The sequence below is a fragment of the Hypanus sabinus genome, chromosome 12, assembly GCF_030144855.1.
Source record: "Hypanus sabinus isolate sHypSab1 chromosome 12, sHypSab1.hap1, whole genome shotgun sequence".
Lineage (NCBI taxonomy): Eukaryota > Metazoa > Chordata > Chondrichthyes > Myliobatiformes > Dasyatidae > Hypanus > Hypanus sabinus.
This window is the reverse complement of record NC_082717.1, coordinates 103,319,924-103,347,722: the sequence shown is the minus strand read 5'-3', so window position 1 is coordinate 103,347,722 and position 27,799 is coordinate 103,319,924. Positions and strand designations below refer to the sequence as shown.

General features: G+C 42.6%; 2 protein-coding genes across 10 annotated transcripts in view; one reads left to right on the top strand and one right to left on the bottom strand.

Moving 5' to 3' along the window:
- Positions 1 to 14,941, top strand: part of pgm3 (phosphoglucomutase 3) — a 50,845-nt gene extending 35,904 nt beyond the window's left edge. For all 5 annotated transcript variants that reach the window (XM_059986605.1, XM_059986604.1, XM_059986606.1 and 2 more), the window contains exons 9-13: positions 1,816 to 1,914; positions 3,713 to 3,820; positions 4,329 to 4,451; positions 12,192 to 12,365; positions 13,397 to 14,941. In XM_059986605.1, coding sequence (XP_059842588.1) covers positions 1,816 to 1,914; positions 3,713 to 3,820; positions 4,329 to 4,451; positions 12,192 to 12,365; positions 13,397 to 13,486 — 594 coding nt within the window. In that variant the 3' untranslated portion in view covers positions 13,487 to 14,941. The remainder of the gene's footprint in view (positions 1 to 1,815; positions 1,915 to 3,712; positions 3,821 to 4,328; positions 4,452 to 12,191; positions 12,366 to 13,396) is intronic.
- Positions 14,942 to 15,478: 537 nt separating this feature from the next.
- dop1a (DOP1 leucine zipper like protein A) overlaps positions 15,479 to 27,799 on the bottom strand; it is a 192,528-nt gene continuing 180,207 nt past the window's right edge. For 2 of the 5 annotated variants that reach the window (XM_059986596.1, XM_059986597.1), the window contains exons 36-38: positions 20,294 to 20,458; positions 19,159 to 19,288; positions 15,479 to 16,046 (exon numbers count right to left, since the gene is read on the bottom strand). In XM_059986596.1, coding sequence (XP_059842579.1) covers positions 15,741 to 16,046; positions 19,159 to 19,288; positions 20,294 to 20,458 — 601 coding nt within the window. In that variant the 3' untranslated portion in view covers positions 15,479 to 15,740. The remainder of the gene's footprint in view (positions 16,047 to 19,158; positions 19,289 to 20,293; positions 20,459 to 27,799) is intronic. The other 3 variants (XM_059986599.1, XM_059986600.1, XM_059986598.1) reach the window with 2 other exon arrangements.

Below are 27,799 nucleotides of genomic sequence, written 5' to 3'. Positions count from 1 at the left end.
GCTGTCTGTGTGGAGTTCCCATTCCCGCACAGACAGTTCCCTGGCCCCGATCAGCTCATTTTCACTGTGTGTCCAATCCCCATACACTTCTATCACCCTTCAGGAAGGCCTTAAAGCTCTCCATTTCTTTCGAGACAACAGACCTAACCAGTTCACTTTCAACACCACCTTCCTCCGTCTGCAGAACTAGTCCTCACACTCAACAATTTCTCTTTTGACTCCTCCAACTTTCTCCAAACCCCAGCTAGCCTCCCCACGTGGAATAATCATGTTCTAAGCTTTCCCTGGTAATGCTCCCCAACTCTGTGCTATTCTGACAACTACATTAGTGCTGCTTCATGCACCTTTGCTGAGCTGGTCAATATCATCCACTGTAACTTCTACACTACCCTCAAACATACTTGGTCCATCTCTGACACCTTTCCCCCCCTTTCTCAATCTCTCTGACTCCTCTGGAGATACTGTCTACTGATATCATTTATATACCTTCTGACTCTCACAGCTATCTTCCCACCCTGTCATTTGTAAAAATGATATTCCCTTTTCTCAGTTCCTTTGCCCCCACTGCATCTGTTCTCAGCTTGAGGCTTTCCATTCGAGAACATCTGAGATATCCTCCTCCTCTAAAGAGTGGGGTTTCCGTTCCTCTACCAATGACGTTCCCCTACTTGCATCTCTTCCATTTCCTGGACATCCATGCTCATCCCAACTTCCTGCCGCCATAACAGTGATAGAGTTTGTCGTGTCCCTACCTACCACCCCATGAAGCTCCACGTTGAATATATCATTCACCATAGCTTGTGCTGTCTTCTATGGGATCCTAGCACTAAACACATCTTTACCTCACCCACCCCACCCCCCATATTCCCACTTTCCACAGGAATCACGCGCTCTGTGATTCCTTTATCCATTCATCCCTCCCCACTGATCTCCCTCCTGGACTTGTACCTGCAAGCAGGACAAGTGCTACACCTGCCCCCTTCATCTTCTCCCTCACCACCATTCAGGGCCCAACAGTCCTTCTGAGTAAGACAATTTACCTACGAGTCTGTTGGGGTAACCTATTGTATCTGGTTGCTCTTGGTGCGGCAGCCTGTACGTCAGTGAGACCCAGTGTAGATTGGGGGACTGCTTTGTTTTATCCGCAACTGGCATGACCTGCTGGTGGCCAACCATTTTAATCCCACTCCCCATTCCCATTCTGAAATGTTGGTCCATTGGCTCCTCTGTTGCCGTGATGAAGCCAATCTCAGTCTGGAGATGCAACACTTCATTGGTAGTCGTCAAACCTGACGGCATCAACATCAACTTCTCCAACTACAGGTAATTTCTGCCCCCCCCCCTCCCCCTTTCAATTCTCCATTTCTGTTCCCTTCTTATCCTTTCTCTCCTCTTCGCCTGTCTGTCACCTTCTAGTGTCCTTCCTCTCCTTTCTCCAACAGTTTATTCTCCTCCCCTATCAGATTCCTCCTTTACCCTTCCCACTTGTCACCTCCCAGCTTCTCATTTCATGGGAGGGAGGTGGGCAGAGGTGATGAGAGTAAATTGGGATTGGTGTAAATGGATGCCTGCAGGTCAGAGAGCACAAGAACCTGTTTCCTTCAGTAAACTCACTTTAATGTGTAATTCTATCAAAAAAAAGAGTCAAAGGCAGAGCAAATCAAGTTCATACATATAGAATGCTGGAGGAACTCCACAGGTCAGGCAGACTCTATGGAAAAGAGTGAACAGTCAATTCTTCAGGACAAATCTAGTTAAGAATATAGAAGAGCTTCCCTTTGCTGATTTTTAATGTGTATGCTTGTGTTTCTTTAGGTTCCTGTACACTGTGTGAATACAGGTGTGAAATTTTTACATCATAAAGCGCAGGAATTTGACATTGGTGTTTACTTTGAAGCAAATGGCCACGGCACTGTAAGTGATCGGAAAGCTCATCTCCTTTTGTACCAATGTATGTAACTTTCAAGATATTTGGAGCTGAGAAATTTGTGTCATACAACAGGCCAAATTCATGACTTTTTAAAAAAACGTTATACAGGTGTCCCCCATTTCTCGAACGTTCACTTTATGACAATTCACTGTTACAAAAGACCTATATTAGTACCTGTTTTCGATAACCAAAGAGGATTTTCACTTTTACAAAAAAAAGACGCCTGCTTTATACACGTGTTTACCTCAAGAAAGAACACAATGACAGTGAAGCCTTGTGCGGGCAGTTGTTAGTGTATGCGTGTACGTGCACAGGCGTGTATGTGCTGATTTTTTTTCTCCAAATCGATTTTGGCTTGCTGTCTTCCCAATATTGATAAGTGAAACTACACCGTACCTACAATGTTTCTACTTTATATAGGGTGTATACTTATCATATAATTCCTGCTTTTACTACATGTTAGTGTTATTTTAGGTTTTATGTGTTATTTGGTAGGTTATTTTTTGGGTCTGGGAATGCTCAAAAATTTTTCCCATATAAATTAATGGTGATTGCTTCTTCGCTTTATGACATTTCGGATTACAAATGGTTTCATAGGAACGCTCTACCTTCAGATTGTGGGGTATTTCAAATTCTGGCGAATATGGCATTGGAGTGATACATTGCACAGGATGGTAATTACACATTTCAATAAATGAAATCATGGACTGGGCACAGGACTGGTCTCTTTCCCTGACAAATTTATGCTAAGAGAAAGGTGTATGGTCAGGTGAGAAGGATAAAACAAATTGGCTGTCTAATATCCACAGCAGAATGTTAAAATATTCCATAGTTCTTACAAAGAGATTAATTTCCATTTTAATTTAATTTGTGCTTGCTGTGATATGAAAAACACCCCTTACTTCCTGCACAGAATATTTTAACTATTTTGGAAACCTCAAAGCATCAGATGATAATAAACCTTGAATATTCACTATCGATGGGCTGAACTTGCTGAGAGTAATAGTAGATTTGTGCAAAAGCATGTTTAACCACAGTGGAATTAATCCCATTAAAACTGCTGCTGTTTGTTGGGAGTTTGTGTGGGTTTCCTCTGGGTGCTCCCATTTCCTTACACAATCCAAAGAGGCACCGGTTGGTAGGATAATTGCTCATTGTAAATTGTCCAATGATTAAGCTAGGGTTAAATTGGGGGAAAGCTGGGCGGTGTGGTTCCAAGGGCCAGAATGGCCTATTCCACACTGTATCTCAATAAATAAGTGAACAAACAAATAGAAAAGCTGCCGTTCAGAATACCTGAATGACATTATAGATTATAAAAGCATAAGCGCGAGAGATTTCACAGATGCCTGAAATCCAGAATAACACACTCAAAATGCTGGAGGCTCTTAGCAAGTCAGGGGTCATCTATTGTGAGGAATAAACAGTAAATGTTTTTGGCCAAGGTCCTTAGTCTTGGCCCAAAACATCAGCTCTTTTTATTCCTCTCCATAGATGCTTCCTGACCAGCGTTTTGTGTGTGGTACTCAGGTTATAAAAGCAAATGTGTTCTTTTGTTAAAAAAATCAAAAAGAACATTGCAAACTCTAACTCAGTCCATCACAAAGTGGAATTATGCATTTGGGAAGTAAGTAAGCTATCTTGGCACTGAAATGGAGTGTCATAGCCTGCCTAATGGAAAGGATAGTTTTAAAATGATGTACCTGGAATTGAAAGCGACAGTTTCAGCACAACCACGTTAAGCAAATCTACAACGTCCTGTCTTCTTTATCCCTGCTTAAGGTCCTCTTCAGTAAGACAGCTGAGAAGAAAATCAGGCTGATGGTCCAAGAAACAAGCCAAAACAGTGCAGCTAAAATGCTTGAAAATACCATGGACCTAATTAACCAGGTATGTAAAAACTCAGTAATAAAATAGGTTGTGAATTGCTAAATGGCTGTCACGTCGAGCTAGAGATGAAAGGAATTCAAAAGGAGCCCAGACTGACATGTCTCCTGGATGTACAGAAGCTGCTAGCATTCACTTGCAGCAGCCTAACAGGGAGCTCAGGATGGTGACAAGCTAAGATGGTGATCTTGTGGAAAGAATTATGTTGCAGCACAGGAAGAGGTAATTTGGATCACCTTATCTGCTAAGTCTCGAGTAGAGCACATGTCTGTTTCACCCACTGGCCCATTTTATACAGTGTTGTAAATTTCCACTGGTGTATATATCCACTTTGTTCATGGCCATAACGAGCTTTCTTCCACCAAGAAGCTACCTGTTTCAGCCAAGTCTCTCTTCCTGATGCAAAGTGCGAAAAGATATAAAATGGCTTTGCTTGGGAAAATCTACCTTGGTATTTGAAGATCTCAGCCTTTAGTCTATGAAGTGCACTTATTAATATTATTAATTACAGACAGTTGGTGATGCCATATCAGACCTGTTGACAATAGAGGCCATCCTGTCCATCAAAGGCTTAACGATTCTGCAGTGGGATTGCATTTACACTGACCTTCCTAACAGACAATTGAAAGTAAAGGTGAGCCCATACTTTACGCTATATTAATTTAATAGATATGGGGTTTTGAAGGGTTGTGAGAATATGGGGACATTGTTAAGCAAAGGAGTTCAGGGTATTCAGTGAGGTTTAGTGGCTGCATTTTTGGATCCTGATACCAACAGTGTGGGTGCAGGGCTTGGAAACGTGAGAGAGTGAACTGGGCTGGCACTTCATTTCAGAGTCAATGGAGATGTGAACTGTCAGGCAGGGCTTTCAATGACTGCTTTCTGATGGTAGGGGTCTCACTTCACTTTGTTGTTTCAGATTATTTAGTTGTTGCCCCTTTTCCATGAGAAACATGGTGCACAAATTTTCAGAAACTCCCCGTACCATTACAGTAAATTAGCTTTAAAAATGACTCGATGGGCCAAATGACCTAATTCTACTCTTATAATCTCATCAGGGATGTTTGAGCATTGCCAGATGTGGCACTGTAGTGTAGTGGTTAGTACAATGCTTTACAGTACAGGTGACCTGGATTCAGTTCCCAATGCTCCCTGTAAGCAGTTTGTACCTTCTCCTTGTGACCACGTGGGTTTCCTCCCAGTGCTCTGGTCTCCTCCTAAGACATAATGGTTGGTAGATTATTTAGTCATTGTAAATTATCCCGTGATTAGGCTAGGGTTAAATTGGAGGATTGCTGGCTGGAGCAGCTCAATAAATAAATATCTGTGATCAAAGGTCAATCCAAAATGTAGTGGAGGGAATTTCAACTATAATCCACGTGGAATAAGGTGGATTGGGAACATATGCCGAGGAAGGTGATGGGTGTCAGGGGAAGCAGGTGTGGTTAACTGCAAACAGAAACAAGAGGAAAGCAGGTGAACAATAGAGAAGAGAAACACATCTCAGAGGGTGGCTATTTCTGAATTAACCTGGTACTCAAAAGCAAGTTTTCCTTCTCTATATCTGCTTAGCTAGGACCATGGAGAATTCAGGCAGGATAGTTGAATGATCCTCCTGCAGGGGGACCGCCAATGTCCCTGACCATGACAACTGTGACAGATGCATCCAGCTGCAGCTTCTAACAAACTGCAGTAAAGGTTTGGAGCTGGAACTGGATGAACTCCGGATCATTCGGGAGACTGAGGGTCTGATAGGTAGAGAGGTAGTTACACCCAAGGTGCAGGACACAGGAAACTGTGTGACAGTCAGGAAGGGGAAAGGGGTTAAGGAGCCAGTGCAGAGTACCTCTGTAGCCATCCCCTCAACAACAGGTATATCACATTGGATACTGCTGGGAGGGGGGAGGTGGGGGTTGAGAGATGACCTAACAGAGGAAAGTCACAGTGGTCAGATCTCTGGCACTGAGTCTGTCTCTGTGACTTAGAAGGGAAAGGGGATAGAATAGAAGAGGCCCACTGTTGTGATCAGGGATTCGTTAGTTAGGGGATCAGATAGGAGGTTCCATGGGTGAGAATGAGATTCCCGGATGGTGTGTTGCCTCCCAGTTGCCAGGGTCTGGGATATCTTGGATTGTGTCCTCAGCTTTCTTAAGTGGGAGTGTGAACAGCCAGAAGTCGTGATCCATGTAGTTACCAATGACGTGGGTGGGACAAGTGATTAGGTTCTGCATAGGGATTTCAGGGAATTGGGTGCGAAGTTAAAAGGCAGGATCCCAGGGTTGCAAACGCAGGATTGCTACCCATGCCACGGGCTAGTGAGGCCAGAACTAGGTTAGATTATACAGTTTCATACATGGCTAAGGAGGACATAAAATATTTGGATCACTGGGCTCTCTTCCAGAGAAGGTGGGACCTGTGCAGAAAGGATAGTTTGCACCTGAACTGGAGAGGGACTGAGGTACTAGCAGGAAGGTTTGTTAATGCTGCATGGTGGGGTTTGAACTAGAGCTGCAGGGGGTTGGGAACCAGAATGCCAGGACAGTTAGTGGAGGCAGAAGTTGGTAAGACCAAGTTAAGAATGTAAAGCTTGAGCATGGTGTGACAAAATTGAAAAGGGTGAATATAGGACTGAAGGTGCATCTGAATGCTTGCAGTATTCGGAATAAGGTACAGTAGATGAACATGAAGCACAGTTGCAGATTGGCAGGTACAATGTTGCTAGAAAGTTTGTGAACCCTGTAGAATTTTGTGATCAGTTCTTCATGTAAGTCATAAAACTAGATGGAGAACCCAATTAAATAAATAACACAAAAACCATTATACTTGTTCATTCATTTATTGAGAACAATAATGTAATATTACATGCATTTGTTGGAAAAAGTGTGTGAACCTCTGGGGTAATGCCTTCTACAAAAGCTATTTGGAATCAGGTGTTCCAGTCGATGCAATTGGAGATGTGGGTTGTAGAGGCACCCTACCCAAACCAAAAGACGCACAAAGGCAGAGCCTGCTCTTCTCAAGAAAGATCTGTTTATGTGCACCATGCCTCGATCAGAACAACTTTCAGAGGATCTTGGAAGAAAAATTGTAGAGATGCATGAAGCTGGAAAAGGATACAGAAGCATTTCTAAAGACCTGAGAGTTCACTGTAAGAGAAATTGTCTACAAATGGAGGAAATTTAGTACTGTTCCTACTCTCCTAGGAGTGGGCATCCTGCTGCTGAAGGAGGTGAAAGAGGACCCAAGGGTAACAGCAAAAGATCTGCAGAAATCTCTAGAACTTGCTGAAGTCTCTGTTCATCTGTCTACTATAAGAAAGACCCTGAACAAGAATGGTGTTTGTGGAAGGACACCACAGAGGAAACCACTGTTCTCCAAAAAGACATTACTGCACAGCTTAAGTTTGCAAAAGACCACCTGGATGTTTTACAATGCTTCTGGTTCAATGTTCTGTGGACAGATGAGACAAAAGTTGAATTTTTTGGCAGAAATGCACATTGCTATATTTGGAGAAAAATACCAAAACCTCATTCCAACTGTGAAGCATGGTAGAAGGAGCATCATAGTTTGGGGCTGCTTTGCTGCCTCAGGACCTGGACAGCTTGCAATCATTGAGGGAACAATGAATTCAAAATTGAATCGAGACATTTTACAGGAGAATGTCAGGGTAGCAGTCCATCACTTGAAGCTTAATAGAAGTTGGATAATGCAACAAGACAATGATCCAAAATCAACAACAGAATGGTTTAAAAAGAAAAAAATGTGGTATTTTGGAATGGCTGAGTCAAAGTCCTGACCTTAACCCTATAGAAATGTTGTGGAAGGACCTGTAGTAAGCAGTTCATGCAAGGAAGCACACCAACATCCCAGTCTTGAAGCAGTTGCATAAGGAGGGATGGTCTAAAATTCCCCTAAGCTGATGTTCAGGACTGATCAACAGTTACCAGAAATGTTTGGTTGAAGTTATTGCTGTACAAGGGGGTCACACCAGTTACTGAAAGCAAAGATTCAAATATGTTTTCCAACAACTACATGTAATATTGGATCATTTTTCTTAATAAATAAACAAATATAATTTTTTGTGATTTATTTAATTGGGCTCTTTTCATCTAGTTTTAGGACTTGCATGAAGATCTGATCATATGAGACAGTGAGAGTAGGAATGGAATGAGGTGGAGGATAAATGCATGGCTGAAGGATTGGAGCTGGGGGCAGGGATTCAAGTTTCTGGATAATTGGGACCTCTTTTGGGGCAGGTGTGACCTGTACAAAAAGGACAGGTTGCACTTGAATCCTAGGGGGACCAATATCCTGGCAGGGAGATTTGCTCAAGCTACTCGGGAGACTTTAAACTAGAATGGTTGGGGGTTGGGAATCAATTTGAAGAGACTAGGGGAGAGGAGGTTAGTTCACAAATAGAGAAAGCTAGTAGACAGTGTGTGAGGGAGGATAGGCAGGTTATAGAGAAGAAGAGCACTCAAACCAAAGATGTAGGGGAGAAAGAAGAAAAAAGATAATGAAGTTGTTTGCACCTTTAGGGATACACAGAGAGTAAGAGGTGGAGAGTTTCTTAAATGCATCTATTTCAATGCTAGGAGCATTGTAAGAAAGGTGGATGAGCTTAGAACATGGATTGATACCTGGAAATATGATGTTGTAGCAATTAGGGAAACATGGTGCAGGAGGGGTGTGATTGGCAACTAAATATTCCTGGATTTCGTTGCTTCAGGTGTGATAGAGTAGGAGGGGCAAGAGGGGGAGGTGTTGCATTGCTTGTCAGAGAAAATATTACAGAGGTGCTTTGGCAGGATAGGTTAGAGGGCTCCTCTAGGGAGACTATGTGGGTGGAATTGAGGAATGGGAATGGTGTAGTTACACTTATAGGGGTGTATTATTGACCACCTAATGGGGAGTGAGAATTGGAGGAGCAAATATGTAAAGAGATAGCAGATATTTGTAGTAAGCACAAGGCTATGATTGTGGGAGATTTTAATTTTCCAGACATAGACTGGGAAGCCCATTCTGTGAAAAGGGCTGGATAGTTTGGAGTTTGCAAAATGTGTGCAGGATAGTTTTTTGCAGTGATACATAGAGGTACCAACTAGAGAAGGGGCAGTGTTGGATCTCCTGTTAGGGAATGAGATAGGTCAGGCGACGGAGGTATGTGTTGGGGAGCACTTAAGGTCCAGTGATCACAATGCCATTAGTTTCAATGTAATTACGGAGAAGGATAGGACTGGACCCAGGGTTGAGATTTTTGATTGGAGAAAGGCTAACTTTGAGGAGATGCGAAAGGAGTTAGGAGTGGATTGGGACAATTTGTTTTATGGGAAGGATGTAATAGAGAAATGGAGATCATTTAAAGTAAAATTTTGAGGGTACAGAATTTTTATGTTACTGCTAGGTTGAAAGGAAAGGTTAAAAGTTTGAGAGAGCCATGGTTTTCAAGGGATATTGGAAACTTGGTTTGGAAAAAAAGAGATCTACGATAAATATAGGCAGCATGGAGTAAATGAGGTGCTCAAGGAATATGAAGAATGTAAAAAGAATCTTAAAGAAATTAGAAAAGCTAAAAGAAGATATAAGGTTGCTTTGGCAAGTAAGGAGGAAATAAATCCAAAGGGTTTTTACAGTTAATAGCAAAAGGATAGTGAGGGATAAAATTAGTCCCTTAGAGAATCAGAGTGGACAGCTATGTGTGGAGCCAAAAGAGATGGGGGAGATTTTGAACAATTTCTTTTCTTCGGTATTCACTAAGGAGAAGGATATTGAATTGTGTAAGGCAAGGGAAACAAGTAGAGTAGTTATGGAAACTATGATGATTAAAAAGAGGAAGTACTGGCACTTTTAAAGAATATAAAAGTGGATAAGTTTCCAGGTCCTGACAGGGTATTCCCTAGGACCTTGAGGGAAGTTAGTGTAGAAATGGCAGGGGCTCTGACAGAAATATTTCAAATGTCATTAGAAACAGGGATGGCAGATGAAAGATGGCAGATGGAGTTTAATGCTGATAAGTGCGAGGTACTACATTTTGGTAAGAGTAATCAAAATAGGACGTACATGGTAAATGGTAGGGCATTGAAGAATGCAGTAGAACAGAGTGATCTAGGAATAATGGTGCATAGTTCTCTGAAGGTGGAATCTCATGTGGATTGGGTGGTGAAGAAAGCTTTTGCTATGGAGGATTGACGTAGTGCTCATGTGGTTCCATTGTTTAAAAAGGGTTCTAAGAGTATACCTAGCAATTATAGGCCTGTAAGTTTGACGTCAGTGGTGGGTAAATTAATGGAAAGTATTCTTAGAGATGGTATATATAATTATCTGGATAGACAGGGTCTGATTAGGAACAGTCAACATGGATTTGTGCAGGGAAGGTCATGTTTGACAAATCTTTTTGAATTTTTTGAAGAGGTTACGAGGAAAGTTGACGAGGGTAAAGCAGTGGATGTTGTCTATATGGACTTAAGTAAGGCCTTTGACAAGGTTCCACACAGAACGTTAGTTAGGAAGGTTCAATCGTTAGGTATTAATATTGAAGTAGTGAAATGGATTCAACAGTGGCTGGATGGGAGATGCCAGGGAGTAGTGGTGGATAACTGTTAGTCAGGTTGGAGGCTGGTGACTAGTGGTGTGCCACAGGGATCTGTACTGGGTCCAATGTTGTTTGTCATATACAGTAATGACCTGGATGGTGGGGTGGTAAATTGAATTAGTAAGTATGCAGATGATACTAAGATAGGTGGCGTTGTGGATAATGAAGTAGGTTTTCAAAGCTTGCAGAGAGCTTTAGGCCAGTTAGAAGAGTGGGCTGAAAGTTGGCAGATGGAGTTTAATGCTGATGTGTGAGGTGCTACATTTTGGTAAGAGTAATCAAAATAGGACATACATGGTAAATGGTAGGGCATTGAAAAATGCAGTAGAACAGTGATCTAGGAATAATAGTGAGGAGTTCTCTGAAGGTGGAATCTCATGTGGATAGGGTGGTGAAGAAAGCTTTTGCTATGCTGTCCTTTATAAATCAGAGTATTGAGTATAGGAGTTGGGATGTGATGTTGAAATTGTACAAGGCATTGGTAAGGCCAAATTTGGAGTATTGTGTACAGTTCTGGTCACCGAATTATAGGAAAGATGTCAACAAAATAGAGAGAGCACAGAGAAGATTTACTAGAATGTTACCTGGGTTTCAGCACCTAAGTTACAGAGAAAGGTTGAACAAGTTAGGTCTTTATTCTTTGGAGTGTAGAAGGTTGAGGGGGGACTTGATAGAGGTATTTAAAATTATGAGGGGGATAGATAGAGTTGACGTGGTTAAGCTTTTTCCATTGAGAGTAGGGGAGATTCAAACAAGAGGACATAAGTTGAGAGTTCGGGGACAAAAGTTTAGGGGTAACACGAGGGGGAACATTTTTACTCAGAGTGGTAGCTGTGTGGAACGAGCTTTCAGTAGAAGTGGTACAGGCAGGTTTGATATTGTCATTTAAAGTAAAATTGGATCAGTGTATGGACAGGAAAAGAATGGAGGGTTATGGGCTGTGTGCGGGTTGGTGGGACTAGGTGAGAGTAAGTGTTCGGCACGGACCAGAAGGGTCGAGATGGCCTGTTTCCATGCTGTAATTGTTATATGGTTATATATTTTAGGTCATATTTATGCAGAAATAGAGAAAATTGTACAGGGTTCACAAAGTTTTCTAGCACCATTGTATGATGTTGTAGGCATCACTGAATCTTGGCTGAGAGATTATAGATGGGAGCTTAATGTCCAATGATACATATCATATCGGAAAGGTTGGCAGGAAGGCAGAGGGGGTGGCGTTGCTTTTTGGTAAAAAAAAATGAAATCAAATTATTAGAAAGATGTGACATGGGGTTGGAAGAAGTTGAACCATTGTAGATAGAGCTATAGAACTGCAAGGGTAAAAAGACCCTGATGGGGATTGTATACAGCCAGTTTGCATCAGGACAGACAACAGTTCATACAGTATCATCCCCCTCCCCCAGTACGGCAATGAAGGATCAGCCTAGAGTCATGTGCTCAAGTATTGCAGTGTGCTGCGAGCCAAGCTGAGCAGTTTGTTCGGTAAAGACTAGTTTATTCTTGATATGCTGTATTATGGGCTGCTGTAAACGTCAGTCTCCAGACTGTTATAACAATGTTGACAATAAGAGAATGCAAAAAGTAACTCGTTCAAAAATGATCAGAGTTTTTGTATCACACCTTAGTCAAAGCTCAGTTAGCTTCCTTAACTTGGAGCCTTGTTTTCCACTGAGGTTTGGCTACAAGTTGAAAGCGGGAGTCTTCCCCCCCGCCCCCCTGACCGCATTGGTATTAAATTCCCACATTCCAAACATTGCTGTGTGTTTTGCCTTCTATTAGGTATTGGATCGACAAGTGATTACCACTGTGGACGCTGGAAGAAGAGCACTGTCGCCTCCAGGGTTGCAGCAAAACATTGATGCTCTGGTGGTGAAATACAATCTGTCGCGAGCCTTTGTGCGGCCGTCGGGTACAGAAGATGTGGTCAGAGTGTATGCGGAAGCTGATACTCAGGTAAGCTTGATACTAAAATAAGTAGCTCCGATGCAAAAGATAGTAGAATTGGATGAAAATTAGTGACCTCGTTCTGCCATTTCATTACTGGGGTTCTCTTTTCCTTAGTTTGTGTAACCAGTTTCCCCCCCCCCCCCCCCACCCCGCCGCTCTGGAAGGTCATATCCAGTCTTCATTTAGGCTTGATATCTGGGACACAGCATTAATTGTGACTGAGATATGTTCTCCTAAATTCGGGTAGGCACATGAAGCATTCAGACTATCTGAACAAAATGATTATCCATAAATCAGGTAAAATTAGAGCAGCCTCAAGTCAACAGTTTTTGCATTGAGTAAACTGTAATTAGATTGTCAGTACTCTTTGTGAAAGCTCTCTGTAAGTACCAACTTGAATCCATTGTTCATTGTACAATCCTGAGCAGAGGTTTGGTTTAATCAAATGAAGCTTCTGACTGATTCTTCTATATTGGAAAAGTAGGATTTAAGAAACAGTTGCTAGCAGAAACCTTATAGAACTCATCACCCTTACTGAAGATTAGACTGGAACTGAACACATCAAGTAATTATCTAACTACTTGCTGTATTTATCTGACTGTGAACTTGAACTGGCAGTCAAATTAAGATCACAGATGGTCTTTTACCATGGAATGATGTGCTCTGGATCCCTCTAACAACCACTTGGCCCAACCATTAATAATGCCTGGATGAACAGACGGAATTTCTATTGGACGGAATGTCATTCTTTTGAATGTCAGAATAAAGTAAATGGCTTTTCTCCATGTAGACCATAGAATAATTCCATCTCATAATCTGGAAGTAACTTTGCTGAGAAGAATTCTCAACAAAGCTATTTTAGCTGCAGAAGCACCATTGAGTTTGATTATGATCGCTGTGGAGTGCACCCAATTGTGTTTAAATGTGCTAAAGATAATTCTCCACTTCACTGTCGGTGACTTGTTACTAAGTATGAAGTTAAGAGTTCTAAGTTGAATAATATTTCTCACCTGCTTACAAAGTGTAATTTATTGCAGGCAAATGCAGACACTTTGGCATATGAAGTGAGCCTCTTGGTGTACAAAATGGCTGGAGGAGTGGGAGAGGAACCCAAATTGCTGCAATAAGAGAAAGTGATGAAGTGATTTTGTACTGCGTGCTCTGGGTGCAACTTTATATTAACACTACATCTAGGTGCTGGTGGTGGCTGATGAGAATTCCTGATACCTTTCAAAACTAAATTTGCAGATTCTGTTTATTACAGAATAGTATTAGAGCTCTCATTTTTAAAAAATCCTAATTACAAATATCTGCGTGTAAGATATCTGTTATCTGCAATAACAGTCTAAAATTCAGCAAGCTTCTACTTACAGAATGTACTTAAATTCTCACAAACTGGTAGTTTAAGAATTGAGGTAAGTCAGAATGAAATGTGAATAGCTTCTTGATACTCACAAGATAATTTTTTAAAGCTTCCTTTTAATTAGGTGGGAGAAAGATACAAAATTTGGTTTACCATTGTAGGGATACTATGGCTCTCGGTGAAAGAACACACTCGTATACCATATGTACATTTTCTAAGTTCAGAAATCACATTAGATTTATTTTGATAGTTAAAACTTGTGTGTGTGTGTTTATATAGTAAAATTGCCATAAGGAGGGTGTTGTAGGTGGGCAGAAGAACAAACTAAAAATGATTCTAGTATATTACAAACTAGTTATCATGTAAACTATTTCTGCCTTATTTTTATTCCCTTGCTCTCAAATGAATGGGTTATTAAAAATGGACTAAAGCTGTAAGTTGGGTACTAGTTTACATTAATTACAAGGTGCCTTTTCTGAAAATAAGTAATTGTTCTAGTTTCTGCTTCTAAATGTTATTTTCTAACAAGTAGACAGAAACCAGTTGCAAGCACAGAATGATTGCAAAGCAACTTAGCAGTTAGCTAGACGCTGGTACAACTCGGGGTGTCGGAGTTAGGATTTTATTTCCAATGTCCTTCCCGTGGAATGAGTGGTTTTCTCCAGGTCCTCTGGTTTCCACCGACAGTGCAAAGTACCATTTAATTGCAGGTTAATTGATCATTTTAAATTGTCCCGTGATTAGTTTAGGGTGTTTAATTGGGAGTTGCTGAGTAGTGTGGCTTAAAGGACCAGAACACCCTATTCCACACAGTGTCGCTAAATAAAATAAACCAAGAGTTCTTTAATAAATGTAATCATGCTGTGATGAAAGCAATTTTCCTATCCTATGGGGATTTTTTTTGCTCAGTTATCATGAAAGCTTTTGATTTCCTTAGATCTTGTTATTCTAAACCTCACAAAATCAAAACAGCTTTTGAAGTAAATCATCATTGAACTCGACATTTTTTAATAATGTGGTTTAACTGAATAAAGCCATCACTTTTCCATGGTGGCTCTCAGTTGCTGGTGTTTATTTAGTGGAAGATTACAACTGAAGATTTTATAGTTCCTCATCAAACTGCTGTAATAAAGATTAAACAAGTGTAATTTTGTCTTATTATGTTTATAATGAAGTTATGCATTCTGTAAAAAAAATAAACATTAATAATTTTACCTTATTCTGTGTAGTTGCCTCAATTAAATGTGAATTTCTCTGCAACAGACCATGGCTGTCCACAAGACCAAAAGGAGTTGGGTCTGACTTTGTCTTAATCTTTAATGCAGTAGTCCATCAAAAACTACGTAGTTACCTGAGAATCCTCATCTCCTGCCATCACATCCCTCTGGTGCTCCTCCCCCTTCCCTTTCTTCCGTGGCCTTCTAGCCTCTGTTATCTCTAATTGACTTCCCAGCTCCTTCCTTCACCCCTTCCCCCTCCCCTCACAGTTTAACCATGTCATCTACTACCTTGTACTTTTTCCTCCCCCACCACCACCACCTTTTCCCAAAGATGCTGCCTGGCCTGTATGTTCCTCCAGCATTTTGTGTATATTACTTTGATTTCCAACATCTACAGATTTTCTCTTGTTTGTGGCCTTATAGTACATTCTGCACTTGGGTACCAGGCAAACACAGTCATATCTGCAAGAGCTGGTATTCCATACCCAAGGGTACTTGCAATGCTGAAATTTAAAGTGTAGTGGAAAGTAACAGGAATTATACTGTACCATTTATTAGCTGACAAAACAGTTTAATAAATTCTGCAAATGGACAGTATTTATTTAGAACCAAATGGAATAGTACAGTAATTTACATTGTAGAGTCTGTGATCAATAGGAGCCAATTATACGATGACCCAATTCATCTGTACAAATAAAATTTAATTACATTCTTGTTCCTTATTTAAATACAAATTAAAATATACACGTGGATGAGGATTTTCTTTCTGAATGATGCCCTCAATCCAATGGAGCACAATCAGGCCTTTATGATGCCTTCCAAAAAATCTTTCTCCAGTACTTCCTCAATGTCTTGTCTAGCTTTGTTCCAGTATGTTTTCTGGCTCTCAGTTTTAATGTCTTTGTGTGAAAATGAGTTAGAGTATGGGACCGGGCTCTCTGAGTAGCCAGTAGGCCTGCCTGTGATTTTGTTGGAGAAGAAGTGGCTGAGCACGTTGAAGAAAGGCAGCAGCTGCTCGATGCTGCGGATGGAGTAAACAGTCAGCAGCAGGTGGCCTGGTGCCCAGGGTAGACTCCTTCCCAAACTGTCATCCTCGGGATTCTTCTGAAATCAGCAACAGAATTTTACAGTGAATTGGACACTAGTTAGAGCACAATATGACCATCTGTAACATACTACACTTTCCATAGGTCAAAAATTGCACTTTACTCAAATCAGTGCTTTACACAATTCTCCCTCAAACCCTTCAACCTTGCCTCTTTACAACCCCTACTTTTCACGTATGTAACCCTTTGTCATCCCCTGGGTCAAAATATTTTCTCCAACATATCCTCAAAAGAACACCTCCCTGTTTGGCCTGGCATTCCTCTGTTGTGGAGTGTCTGCAACCACAATTGCTTTTGTGGCAGTGTGGTTCCCAGGGTCCTGCTGGCGGAGAGCTAGGCTTGAAACTGTACCTCATGTTGCCAAAGGCCTTGCATGCCTGATGTCAGACATTTAGAAACAGGTGAAAAATAATATCAAGAAATTATTTAACACAGTCAGCTTCTGTAAATTAATTAAAAATAATAATTAGAATACAATTGTTTTAGTGAAGACACTACCCCATTTAAATGAATAAGAGCATGCTGGATGCAACAGCTTCAATGACCAAAGTATGTCCAGCCCCTCAACTCGGCTCAGTTAGGTTACACACTAGACAGTGGAAGCCCAGAATGTGCTGAAAATTCTCTGCTTCGATTCAGTCTAAAATCCAACAAACTCTGTCAAAAGGATCTAAAAGATGGATATATAAATAGTTATCCTCTTTCCAAAGTTCCCGAGATTCCAGAATGGTCCCAGCAAACAACACTGTTGAAGAAGGGAGGGATTAAAATGAACCAGACGTCAATATCAGATGTTGGGAAGTGATCACACAGCACTGATATTAGGTGGAGTCAAAGTTTTTGACATTTTTTTGAAAGGGAAATTGTATTTGACATTATTAGATTTAGAGTTATAGAACATGACAGCAAAGACATAGGCCCTTCAGCCCATCTAGTCCATGCCAAACTATTAATCTGCTTCATCCCATCTACCTGCACTCAGACCATAGCCCTCAATACCCCTCCCATCCATGTACTTACCCAAATTTCTGTTAAATGTTGAAATCGAGCTCACATGCACCACTTGTGCTGGCAGCTCGTTCCACACTCTCACCACTCTCTGAGTGAAGACGTTCGCCCTCAGATTCCCCTTAAACATTTCACCCTTCACCCTTAATCCATGTTATAACGTTACATTTGTCAGAAGGTTGGGGGTGTTGTGGATAGTGTGGAGAGCTGTCAGAGGTTACAGCGGGACATCGATACTGGGCTGAGAAGTGGCAGGTGGCTTTCAACCCAGATAAGTGTGAGGTGGCTCATTTTGGTAGGTCAAATATGGCAGAATATAGCATTACCGGTAAGATTCTTGGCAGCGTGGAGGATCAGAGGGATCTTGAGGTCTGAGTCCATAGGACACAACAGCTGCTGCGCAGGTTGACTCTGGTTAAGAAGGCATACGGTACATTGACTTTCATCAATCATGAGATTGAGTTTAAGAGCCAAGAGGTAATGTTGCAGCTATATAGGACCCTGGTCAGACCCCACTTGGAGTACTGTGCTCAGTTCTGGTCACCTCACTACAGGAAGGATGCGGAAACCATAGAAAGGGTGCAGAGGAGATTTTCAAAGACGTTGCCTGGATTGGGGAGCATGTCTAAATGAGAATAGGTTGAGTGAACTTGGCCTTGACCTGATAGAGGTGTATAAGATGATGAGAAGCATTGATCGTGTGGATAGTCAGAGGCTTTTTCCCAGGGCTGAAATGGCTATCACGAGAGAGCACAGTTTTAAGGTGCTTGGAAGTAGCTACAGAGGAGATGCAAGGGTTAAGTGTTTTTTACGCAGAGAGTGGTGAGTGCGTGGAATGGGCTGCCAGCGATGGTGGTGGAGGCAGATACGATAGGGTCTTTTAAGAGACTCCTGGACAGGTAAGTGAGCTTAGAAAAATAGAAGGCTATGGGTAACCTTAGGTAATTTCTAAAATAAGTACATGTTTGGCACAGCATTGGGCTGAAGGCCCTTGACTGATCTGAAGTTTTTCTATGTTATACCTGTTGGGTGTAGGAGAATCACTGGATGAGTTGTACTCAGATGTTAAGACATAAGATTTCACCCAAAGATAATAGTGCTGAGTGCATTGTGAAAGGACTGGACACAAAATAAACAAGCTATTCACAGGATGACAGGCTATTGGAGTACGACAGGTATCAGTATCTGGGCATCAGCTCTCTTGTATCTCCTCCTTCATCTGAATAACTAATGTATCTAACTGTGCCGTAGAAAATAAGCTGTGCTCACAGGGCAAAGGTAAACAGGCCAAGTGAGATGGGCAGAGGGTGGCAGATGAACCATGATCAGGGTAAATATGAGGAAAAACAAACAAACAATCAATCCTTTTTAATGAAGCAAGAAAGGAGGAACTCAGTGGGCCAGGCAGAATTTGTAAAATTGATGCTTAGGGTCGAGACTCTTCATTTTGGTCCAAGTGGAACATCATGAGAAGTCCCAAGCTAGTTCAATTTGTCTATGTGTGACCCATATCCCTCGAAACCTTTTCCATCCATGTACAGCACTTATCCTAATATCCTTGAAACATTCCTGCCTCTCAGTTCCTCTTGCAGATCATTCCACTTGACTCTCCATCCTCTGTCAACTGCAAGCGACAGGGCTTGGTGAGATCACAACTGAACTATGAAATTGGGGTGGGGGGGAACAGGTACAAGGAAGAGGGCCACCCATGGGACTTGCGTGTCCATATACCTCAGAGATAAAGGGGATTAAGGATACGCAGACCTCTTGCAATTAAAGTCAACAGACAATGCTTTCAGAACTGGCCTTGTTAGCTCTTGTGACAAGTACAGAGGCCATTAACTTGGAACCGATTTTCTGAACAAACCATTATGATAATCCTTGTTTCTCTAAATTATGCTTCAAGTGTTACATAGAAATTATTGCTTTAATAAACACTAATTGGATCTCTTGAGAGTAGTACCATGTTTCTGTGCTGCAAGTGTAATGTATTTTGCGAATATAAGTCTCAGTTACTGAACAGGGCCCATCCAAACCAACCCAAGTAAGTGCTTTCAGCGCGACTGGGGAAGGATAAAAGTGCAGAACAAGAAAGAAAATACCTTAGCTCTTTTCCTCAGCAGTTTGGCCAACCTAACCACGTATGGTTTGAATTCTCGTTGGTGAGTTCCTTGTCTGCGGACCTCCAGCCCAGAATCATCAGATACTTCCGGAATGAAAGCCCAACGATACCTAAACAAAGTCCATTAAATATGTATTTTCAAACATTTTTTCCCCAAGACACACAGAAGACAAAGAGCTCTGAAAGTACTGTGGTAACACAAATGCCTGACAGTATTGAGTACTTGCATCACGCAGAGAACGCTGGTTCTATAGCATAACCCTGTAGTAGGAGAGAACTACTGGCAGCTACTGGTGAGAGAAGTCTCAAATTATATGTAGACTCCAACTCTGATTGTCATGATAGATTTACCCTTCTCATAATAAATCCGTTCATCAACTACTCGTCTGCATATAATTGCTTCAGTGTTCACTGAGATAGATCAAGGAACTATATCTGTGGGAAAACTCATTCAGCACGTTGAGGCTGTACTACCCGCACATTATGAAGTGTTACAGTTAGAGGGAACGTGAAGTGCAGGCAGACAATACGGTGCAGGACCATGACCAGGCAGACTGAAGTCAACAAACAAGGGGACAGTTCAATAGTCCTTCAACAGCGGCATAGAAGCTGTCCTGTGGTTATAGGTGGGGCAGTCATGGGCTGCAGACAATGGAATCTGATGAGAACTGAAGGGTGTGAGTGGTACCAGATAAGGGAGGGATTAAGAGCAGAAAGGATCAATATGGGTCTCTAATAATGCAAACACAAGGAAATCTGCAGATGCCTGAAATTCAAGCAACACACACAAAACACACAAGTCCCTGCATCCCAGCAGCATTTTATATGGGCCTCTATTGTGGATTGTGAGTGGGAAGGGGGCAGGGAGAGTGGAATTATGGTTGGGAAATGGGGGGTGGGGGGAAGCATCAAAGAGACATACTGTAACGATCAATAAAACAATTGTTTGGAATCAAATGATCTTGCCTGGTGTCTCAGGGCTGGACATATCTGCACCCATGTCACCCCTTGCCCCTGGCACTCCTTCTCTGCCATCTGTCCCACATATATATGGAATTTATACAAAATACAAGTCTGTGTGCTTGTAAGGAAGCAATGCTTAGCTGCTTACTTACATCTGAAACTGGGGTAGGCTTTCAGAAGGTAAGGTCAGTGCCAAATCCAAGAATTTGCACGCAGAGAGGTAGAGAGCAAGCCAGCGCTGATTGTTGTAGGAAGTTGAGAAGCCATTGCCGCCCATGTAGGTGGTTTCCAAACCAGACACAGATGGGCCCGCAGTCCTGAAACGTAGAAATGATTGAACATGGTAAATGTCCACACTATGCCTGGGCTCCCTGTTGCTGGCTGTGGCAGTCAGCAGCCACAGCTCCAACGTTTGGTGGCAACTTGCAGTATCCTAGAGCAATCTTCGTATCATCTGCCAACTTGGCAACAAAGCCATCTATTCCATCATCTAAATCACTGATATACAGCATAAAAAGAAGTGATACCAACACTGACTCCTGCGAAACACCACTAGTCACTGGCAGCCAACCAGGCAAGGATCCTTTTATTCCCACTCGCTGCCTCCTACCAAACAGCCAATGCTCTAACCATGCTAGTAACTTTCCTGTAATGCCATGGGCTCTTAACTTGGTAAGCAGCCTCATGTGTGGCACCTTGTCAAAGACCTTCTGAAAACCCAAATATACAACATCTACTGCATCCCCTTTATCAATCCTACTTGTAATCTCCTCAAAGAATTCCAACAGGTTTGTCAAGTAAGATTTTCCCTTAAGGAAACCAGGCTGACTTTGTCCTATCTTGTCCTGCGTCATCAAGTACTCCATAAACTCAGTCTTATCATCCTGAATTGACTCTATCATCTTCCCAGTCACTGAAGTCAGGCTAACTGGTCTATAACCGGGTATTGATAGTAGTTGTTGATCAGCCATGATCTCAGAATGGCTCGAAGGGCCGAATTGTCTACTTCTGCACCTATTGTCTATTGTCTAGAATTTCCTTTCTGCTGCCTTCCTCCCTTTGAGTGACATTTCCAATTTTCTCATCCTCTGGCACCCTGTCATAGTCCAATGATTTTTGAAAGTTTGTTACTAATGCATCCACAAATCTCTGCTGCTATCTCTTTCAGAACCCTAGGGTGCAGTTCCTCTGGTCTGGGTGACTTATGTAGCCTTGGGTCTTCCAGCTTTTTTGAGCACCTTCTCCCTTGTAATGGGACTAAAGGGGAGATTGGATCAGCTCATGATGAATTGGCGGAGCAGACTTGATGGGCCGAATGGCCAACTTCTTCTCCTTTGTCTTATGGTCTTAATGTAATAGTAACTGCACTCCTCTTCCCTCACACCCTTCAACATCTGACACACTGCTAGTGTCTTCCACAGTGAAGACTGATGTAAGATATTCATTTAGTTCATCTGCCATCTCCTTGTCCCTTGTCATTATTTCTCCTGTCTCATTTTCTAGCGGTCCTATATCCACTCTCATCTCTCTTATTTTTTTACATACTTGAAAAAGCTCTTACTATTTTGTTAGCCAGCTTGCTTTCATATTTCATCTTCACCCTCCTAATGATTCTTTTAGCTGCTCTGTTGGTTTTTAAAGCTTTCTAATTCTCTATCTTCCCACTGATTTTTGCTTTGTTGTAAGCCCTCTCTTTAGCTTTTACATGAGCTTTGCCTTCCCTTGTCAGCCATGTTTGTATTGTTTTGCCATTTGAGTATCTTTGTGTTTGGAACACATCTATCCTGCACCTTCCTCAATTTTCCCAGAAACTCACACCATTGCTGCTCTGCTGTCATCCCTGCCAGTATCTCCTTCCAAGTTACTTTGGCCAACTCCTCTCTCATAGCACTGTCAGTTCCTTTACTCCACTGAAATACTGCTACATCAGATGTTACTTTATCCTTATTAAATTTCAAGTTGAACACAATCATTTAATGATCACTGCCTCCTAAGGGTTCTTTTAACTTTAGCTCCCTAATCACCTCTGGTTCATTACATAACACCCAATCCAGTTCAGCTGATCCCCGAGTCGGCTCAATGACAAACTGCTCTAAAAAGCCATCTCGTAGACATTCAACAAACTCACTCTCTTGGGATCTACTTGCAACCTGATTTTCTCGATCAACCTGCATGTTAAAATCTCCCATGACTATCATAACATTGCCCTTTTGACACACCTTTTCTATTTCCAGTTGTAATCTGTAGACCACATCCCAGCTACTATTTGGAGGCCTGTATATAACTGCCATCAGGGTCCTTTCACCCCTGCAGTTTCTTAACTCAACCCTCAAGGATTCAACATCTTCCAATCCCATGTCAATTTTTTCTACTGATTTGATGCCATTCTTTACCAGCAGAGCCACTCCACCCCCTCTGCCGACCCTCCTACCCCTCCGATACAACATGTAATCTTGAACATTCAGCTCCCAACTACAACCATCCTTCAGCCATGATTCAGTGATGGCCGCATCATACCCAACAATCTGTAAAAGTTCAACAAGATCATCCACTTTATTTCTTATACTCTGTGCTTTAAGGTGTAACACCTTGAGTTCTTTATTTGCTACACTTTTTGATCCTACATCCCTAATACACTGATACCCACCCTGCTGGCTGCAATTATGTCCTATCATCGGCCTGCTCTTCCTGACAGTCTGACTGCACACTATCTTTGCCTTTTCAACATCTATCCTATCCTGAGTCCCTTTTCTCTAGTTCCCACCCCCTGCTAAATTAGTTTAAACCCTCCCCAACAGCTCTACCAAACCTGCCCTCGAGAATACCGGTTCCTCTTGGGTTCAGGTGCAACTCATCACTTTTAAACAGGCCATACCTCCCCCAGAAGAGATCCCAATGATCCCAGAACCGAAGCCTTGCCCTCTGCATCTGTTCTCAGATATGCAGCATTAATTTGCCAGATCATCCTGTATCTACTCTCACTGGCGCATGGCACAGGCAGCAATCCAGAAATTACTACCTGGCAGATCCTGTTTCTCAGCTTTCTAGCTGCCACTCTAAATTCTCTTTTCAGGGCCTCATTGCTTTTCCTTCCTATGTCATTGGTACCAATTTGTACCAAGACATCTGGCTGCTCTCCCTACCCCTCCAAAATGTAGATGTGATCCTGACCCTGGCACCTGGGAGGCAACATACCATCTGGGTGTCTCGTTCTCATCCACAGAATCTCCTGTCTATTCCCCTCACTACTGAGTCCCCTATCACTATTGCTCTCTTCTTCTGCCTCTTTCCCTTCTGCACCACATACCTATGTGCAATGCCAGTAACCTGGTCTCCATGGCATTCCCCTGGAAGGTCACCCTCCACAACAGTACCCAAGGCAGTAAGCTTATTATTGAGGGGAATGGCCACAGGGGTGCTTTGTGCTAACTGCCTAATTACATTTCTATTTCTCCTGACACTCACCCAGCTACTCCCCTCCTGCAACATAGGGGTGACTACTTCCCTGAAACTCTGATCAATTATGTCCTCACTCTCCTGTGCAAGCTGAAGATCATCCAGTTGCTGCTCCAGATCCCTAACACGGTCTTCAAGGAGCTGCAGTCGGATGAACTTCACGCAGATGTAGGTCCCTGGGAGACTCTGGGTCTCGCAGGACTCTAACATCCGGCATGAAGAACCCACAACAGGCATTTACTACACTAGATACAGTAAGAGAGAGGAAAAAAGGAATCTTACCCACAGCTAATGCCTCTTTCGAGCCGCAGCCTCCTTTGAACCAAAGACTGACACTTCCTACTCTCAACACTGGCCAACTCTTAACAGTGGCCACCCTGACAATAGCCACTTCGCTTGACCCTTCTGTACTTTTAAACAAGCATCGCCAGCTCGCAAGGTATCTCATCGCTGTGCACTGTCGAAAGTAGGCACGATAGTAGCTATATTTCATTAGGAGTTTGAGGAGCTCTGGTATGTCACCAAAGATGCTCGTTAATTTCTACAGACGTAGAGAGCATCACCATCTGGTATGGAGCGGGGAGGGAACACTACTGCACAGCATTGAGGTAAGCTGCAGAAAGTTGTAAACTTAGTCAGCTGCAACATGGGCACTAGCCTCCGTAGCATCCAGGACATCTTCAAGGAGCCATTCCTCAAAAAGGCAGCATCCATCATCAAGGAACCCATCACCCAGGACATGCCCTCTTTTCATCAGGAAGAAGGTACAGAAACGAGAGAAAATCGAGAGGGGAGAGAGAAACACAAGGTGATGGGTGAAAATGGGAGGGGGAGGGATGAAGTAAAGTGCTGGGTTGATTGGTGAGATACATGGCTGGAGAAGGGGGAATCCAATAGGAGAGAACTGAAGGCCATGAAAGAAATAAAAAGGGGGAAGGATCAGCAGACAAGATGATGGACAGGTTAGGAGATAAGGTGAGAGAGGGAAAAGGAGACGGAGAACGGTAGTTCCAGAAATCGATGTTCATGCCAGAGGCTACCCAGAAAGAATATAAGGTGTTATTCCTCCAACCTGAGTGTGGCCTCATCGTGACAGTAAAGGAAGCCACGGATAGCCATTTCAGAATTAAAATGGGTGGCCACTGAGAGATCCCATAAATACAGAAAGCTTGGAGACAGTGCGAAAAGGAGGACAGGCAGGTGATAGAGAAGGGATGCGCTCACACCAATGGTTTCAGATGTGTCTATTTTAATGCAAGAAGCATCATGAACAAAGCAGATGAGTTTAGAGCATGGATCAGTACTTGGAGCTATGATGTTGTGGTCATTACAGAGACTTGGATGGCTAAGGGGCAGGAATGGTTACTTGGAGTGCCAGGCTTTAGATGTTTCAGAAAGGACAGGGAGGGAGGCAAAAGAGGTGGGGGCATGACACTGCTGATCAGAGATAGTGTCATGGCTGCAGGAAAGGAGGAAGTCATGGAGAGATTGTCTACTGAGTCTCTGTGGGTGAAGTTAGAAACAGGAAAGGGTCAATAACTCTACTGGGTGTTTTTTATAGATCACACTATAGTAACAGGGGCATCAAGGAATAGATAGGGAGACAGATTCTGGAAAGGTGTAATAACATCAGGGTTGTCGTGGTGGGAGATTTAATTTCCCAAATATTGACTGGCATCTCCCTACAGCAAGTGGTTTCGATGGGGTGGAGTTTGTTAGGTGTGTTCAGGAAGGTTTCCTGACACAATATTTAGATAAGCCTACAAGAGTTGAGGTTGTACTCGATCTGGTATTGGTGAATTAACCTGGTCAGGTGTCAGATCTCTCAGTGGGAGAACATTTTGGAGATATCGATCAATTCTATCTCCTTTACCATAGCATTGGAGAGAGACAGGAACAGACAAGTTAGAAAAGCATTTAATTGGAGTAAGGAGAAATATGAAGCTATCAGGCAGGAACTTGGAAATATAAACTTGGAGATGTCAGGGGTAAGTTTACTCAAGAGAGTGGTGAGTGTGTGGAATGGGCTGCTGGCAACGGTGGTGGAAGCGGATATGATAAGGAATTTTAAGAGACTTTTACATAGGTACAGGAGCTTAGTAAAATAGAGGGCTATAGGTAAGCCTAATAATTTCTAAGGTAAAGACAAGTTGGGCACAGCTTTGTGGGCTGAAGGGTCTGTATTGTGCTGTCGGTTTTCTGTGTTTCTAAATTGGGAACAGATGTTCTTAGGGAAATGTACAGCAGAAATGTGGCAAATGTTCAGGGGATTTTGCGTGGGGTTCTGCATAGGTACATTCTAATGAGACAGGGAAAGGACAGTAGGATAGAGGAACCGTGGTGTACAAAGGCTGTTGAAAATCTAGTCAAGAAGAAAAGCTTATGAAAGGTTCAAAAAAACTAGGTAATGATAGAGATCTAGAAGATTATAAGGCTAGCAGGAAGGAGCTTAAGAAGGAGATTAGGAGAGCCAGAAGGGGCCGTGAGTAGGCCTTGGCAGACAGGATTAAGGAAAACCCCAAGGCATTCTACAAGTATATGGAGAGTAAGAGCATAAGACATGAGAGAATAGGACCAATCAAGCGTGACAGTGGAAAAATGTGTGTGGAACCGGAGGAAATAGCAGAGGTACTGAATGAATACTTTGCTTCAGTATTCACTATAAAAACGGATCTTGACAATTGTAAGAGCAAACACGAGGAAATCTGCAGATGCTGGAAATTCAAACAACAACACACACAAAATGCTGGCAGAACACAGCAGGCTAGGCAGCATCTATAGGGAGAAGCGATGTCGATGTTTCGGGCTGAGACCCTTCATCCAGACGAAGAGTCTCGGCCCGAAATGTCGACATCGCTTCTCCCTATAGATGCTGCCTAGCCTGCTGTGTTCTACCAGCATTTTGTGTGTGTTGTTGTTTGTTGACAATTGTAGGGATGACTTACAGCAGACTGAAAGGCTTGAGCATATAGACATTAAGAAAGAAGATGCGCTGAAGCTTTTGGAATGTATCAAGTTGGATAAGTCTCCGGGACCAGACGAAATGTACCCCAGGCTACTGTGGGAAGCAAAGGAGGAAATTGCTGAGCCTCTGGCAATGATCTTTGCATCATCAACGGGGTCGGGAGAGGTTCCAGAGGACTGGAGGGTTGCAGATGTTGTTCCCTTATTTAAGAAAGGGAGTAGAGATAGCCCAGGAAATTATAGACCAGTGAGTCTTACTTCAGTGGTTGGTAAGTTGATGGAAAAGATCCTGAGAGGCAGGATTCATGAATATTTGGAGAGGCATAGTATAATTAGGAATAGTCAGCATTGCTTTGTCAAAGGCAGGTCGTGCCTCACAAGCTTAATTGAATTTTTTTGAGGATGTGACTAAACACATTGATGAAGGTAGAGCAGTAGATGTAGTGTATATGGATTTCAGCAAGGCATTTGATAAGGTACCCCATGCAAAGCTTATTGAGGAAGTAAGGAGACATGGGATCCAAGGGGACATTGCTTTGTAGATCCAGAATTTGCTTGCTCACAGAAGGCAAAGAGTGGTTGTAGATGGGTCATATTCTGCATGGAGGTTGGTGACCAGTGGTGTGCCTCAGGGATCTGTTCTGGGACCCCTTCTCTTTGTGATTTTTATAAATGACCTGGATGAGTAAGTGGAGGGATGGGTTAGTAAATGTGCTGATGGCACAACGGTTGAGGGTGTTGTGGATAGTGTGGAGGGCTGTCAGAGGTTACAGCGGGACATCGGGAGGATGCAAAACTGGGCTGAGAAGTGGCAGATGGAGTTCAACCCAGATAAGTGTGAAGTGGTTCATTTTGGTAGGTCAAATATAATGGGAAGACTTTTGGCAGTGTGGAGGATCAGAGGGATGTTGGGGTCAGAGTCCATAGGACACTCAAAGCTGCTGCACAGGTTGACTCTGAGGTTAAGAAGGCATATGTTGTATTTGCCTTCATCAATTGTGGGATTGAGTTTAAGAGCCGAGAGGTAATGTTGCAACTATATAGGACCCTGGTCAGACCCCACTTGGAGTACTGTGCTCAATTGTGGTCACCTCACTACAGGAAGGATGTGGAAACTATAGAAAGGGTGCAGAGGAGATTTACAAGGATGTTGCCTGGATTGGGGAGCATGCCTTATGAGAACAAGTTGAGTGAACTCGGCCTTTTCTCCTTGGAGCGACGGAGGATGAGAGGTGACC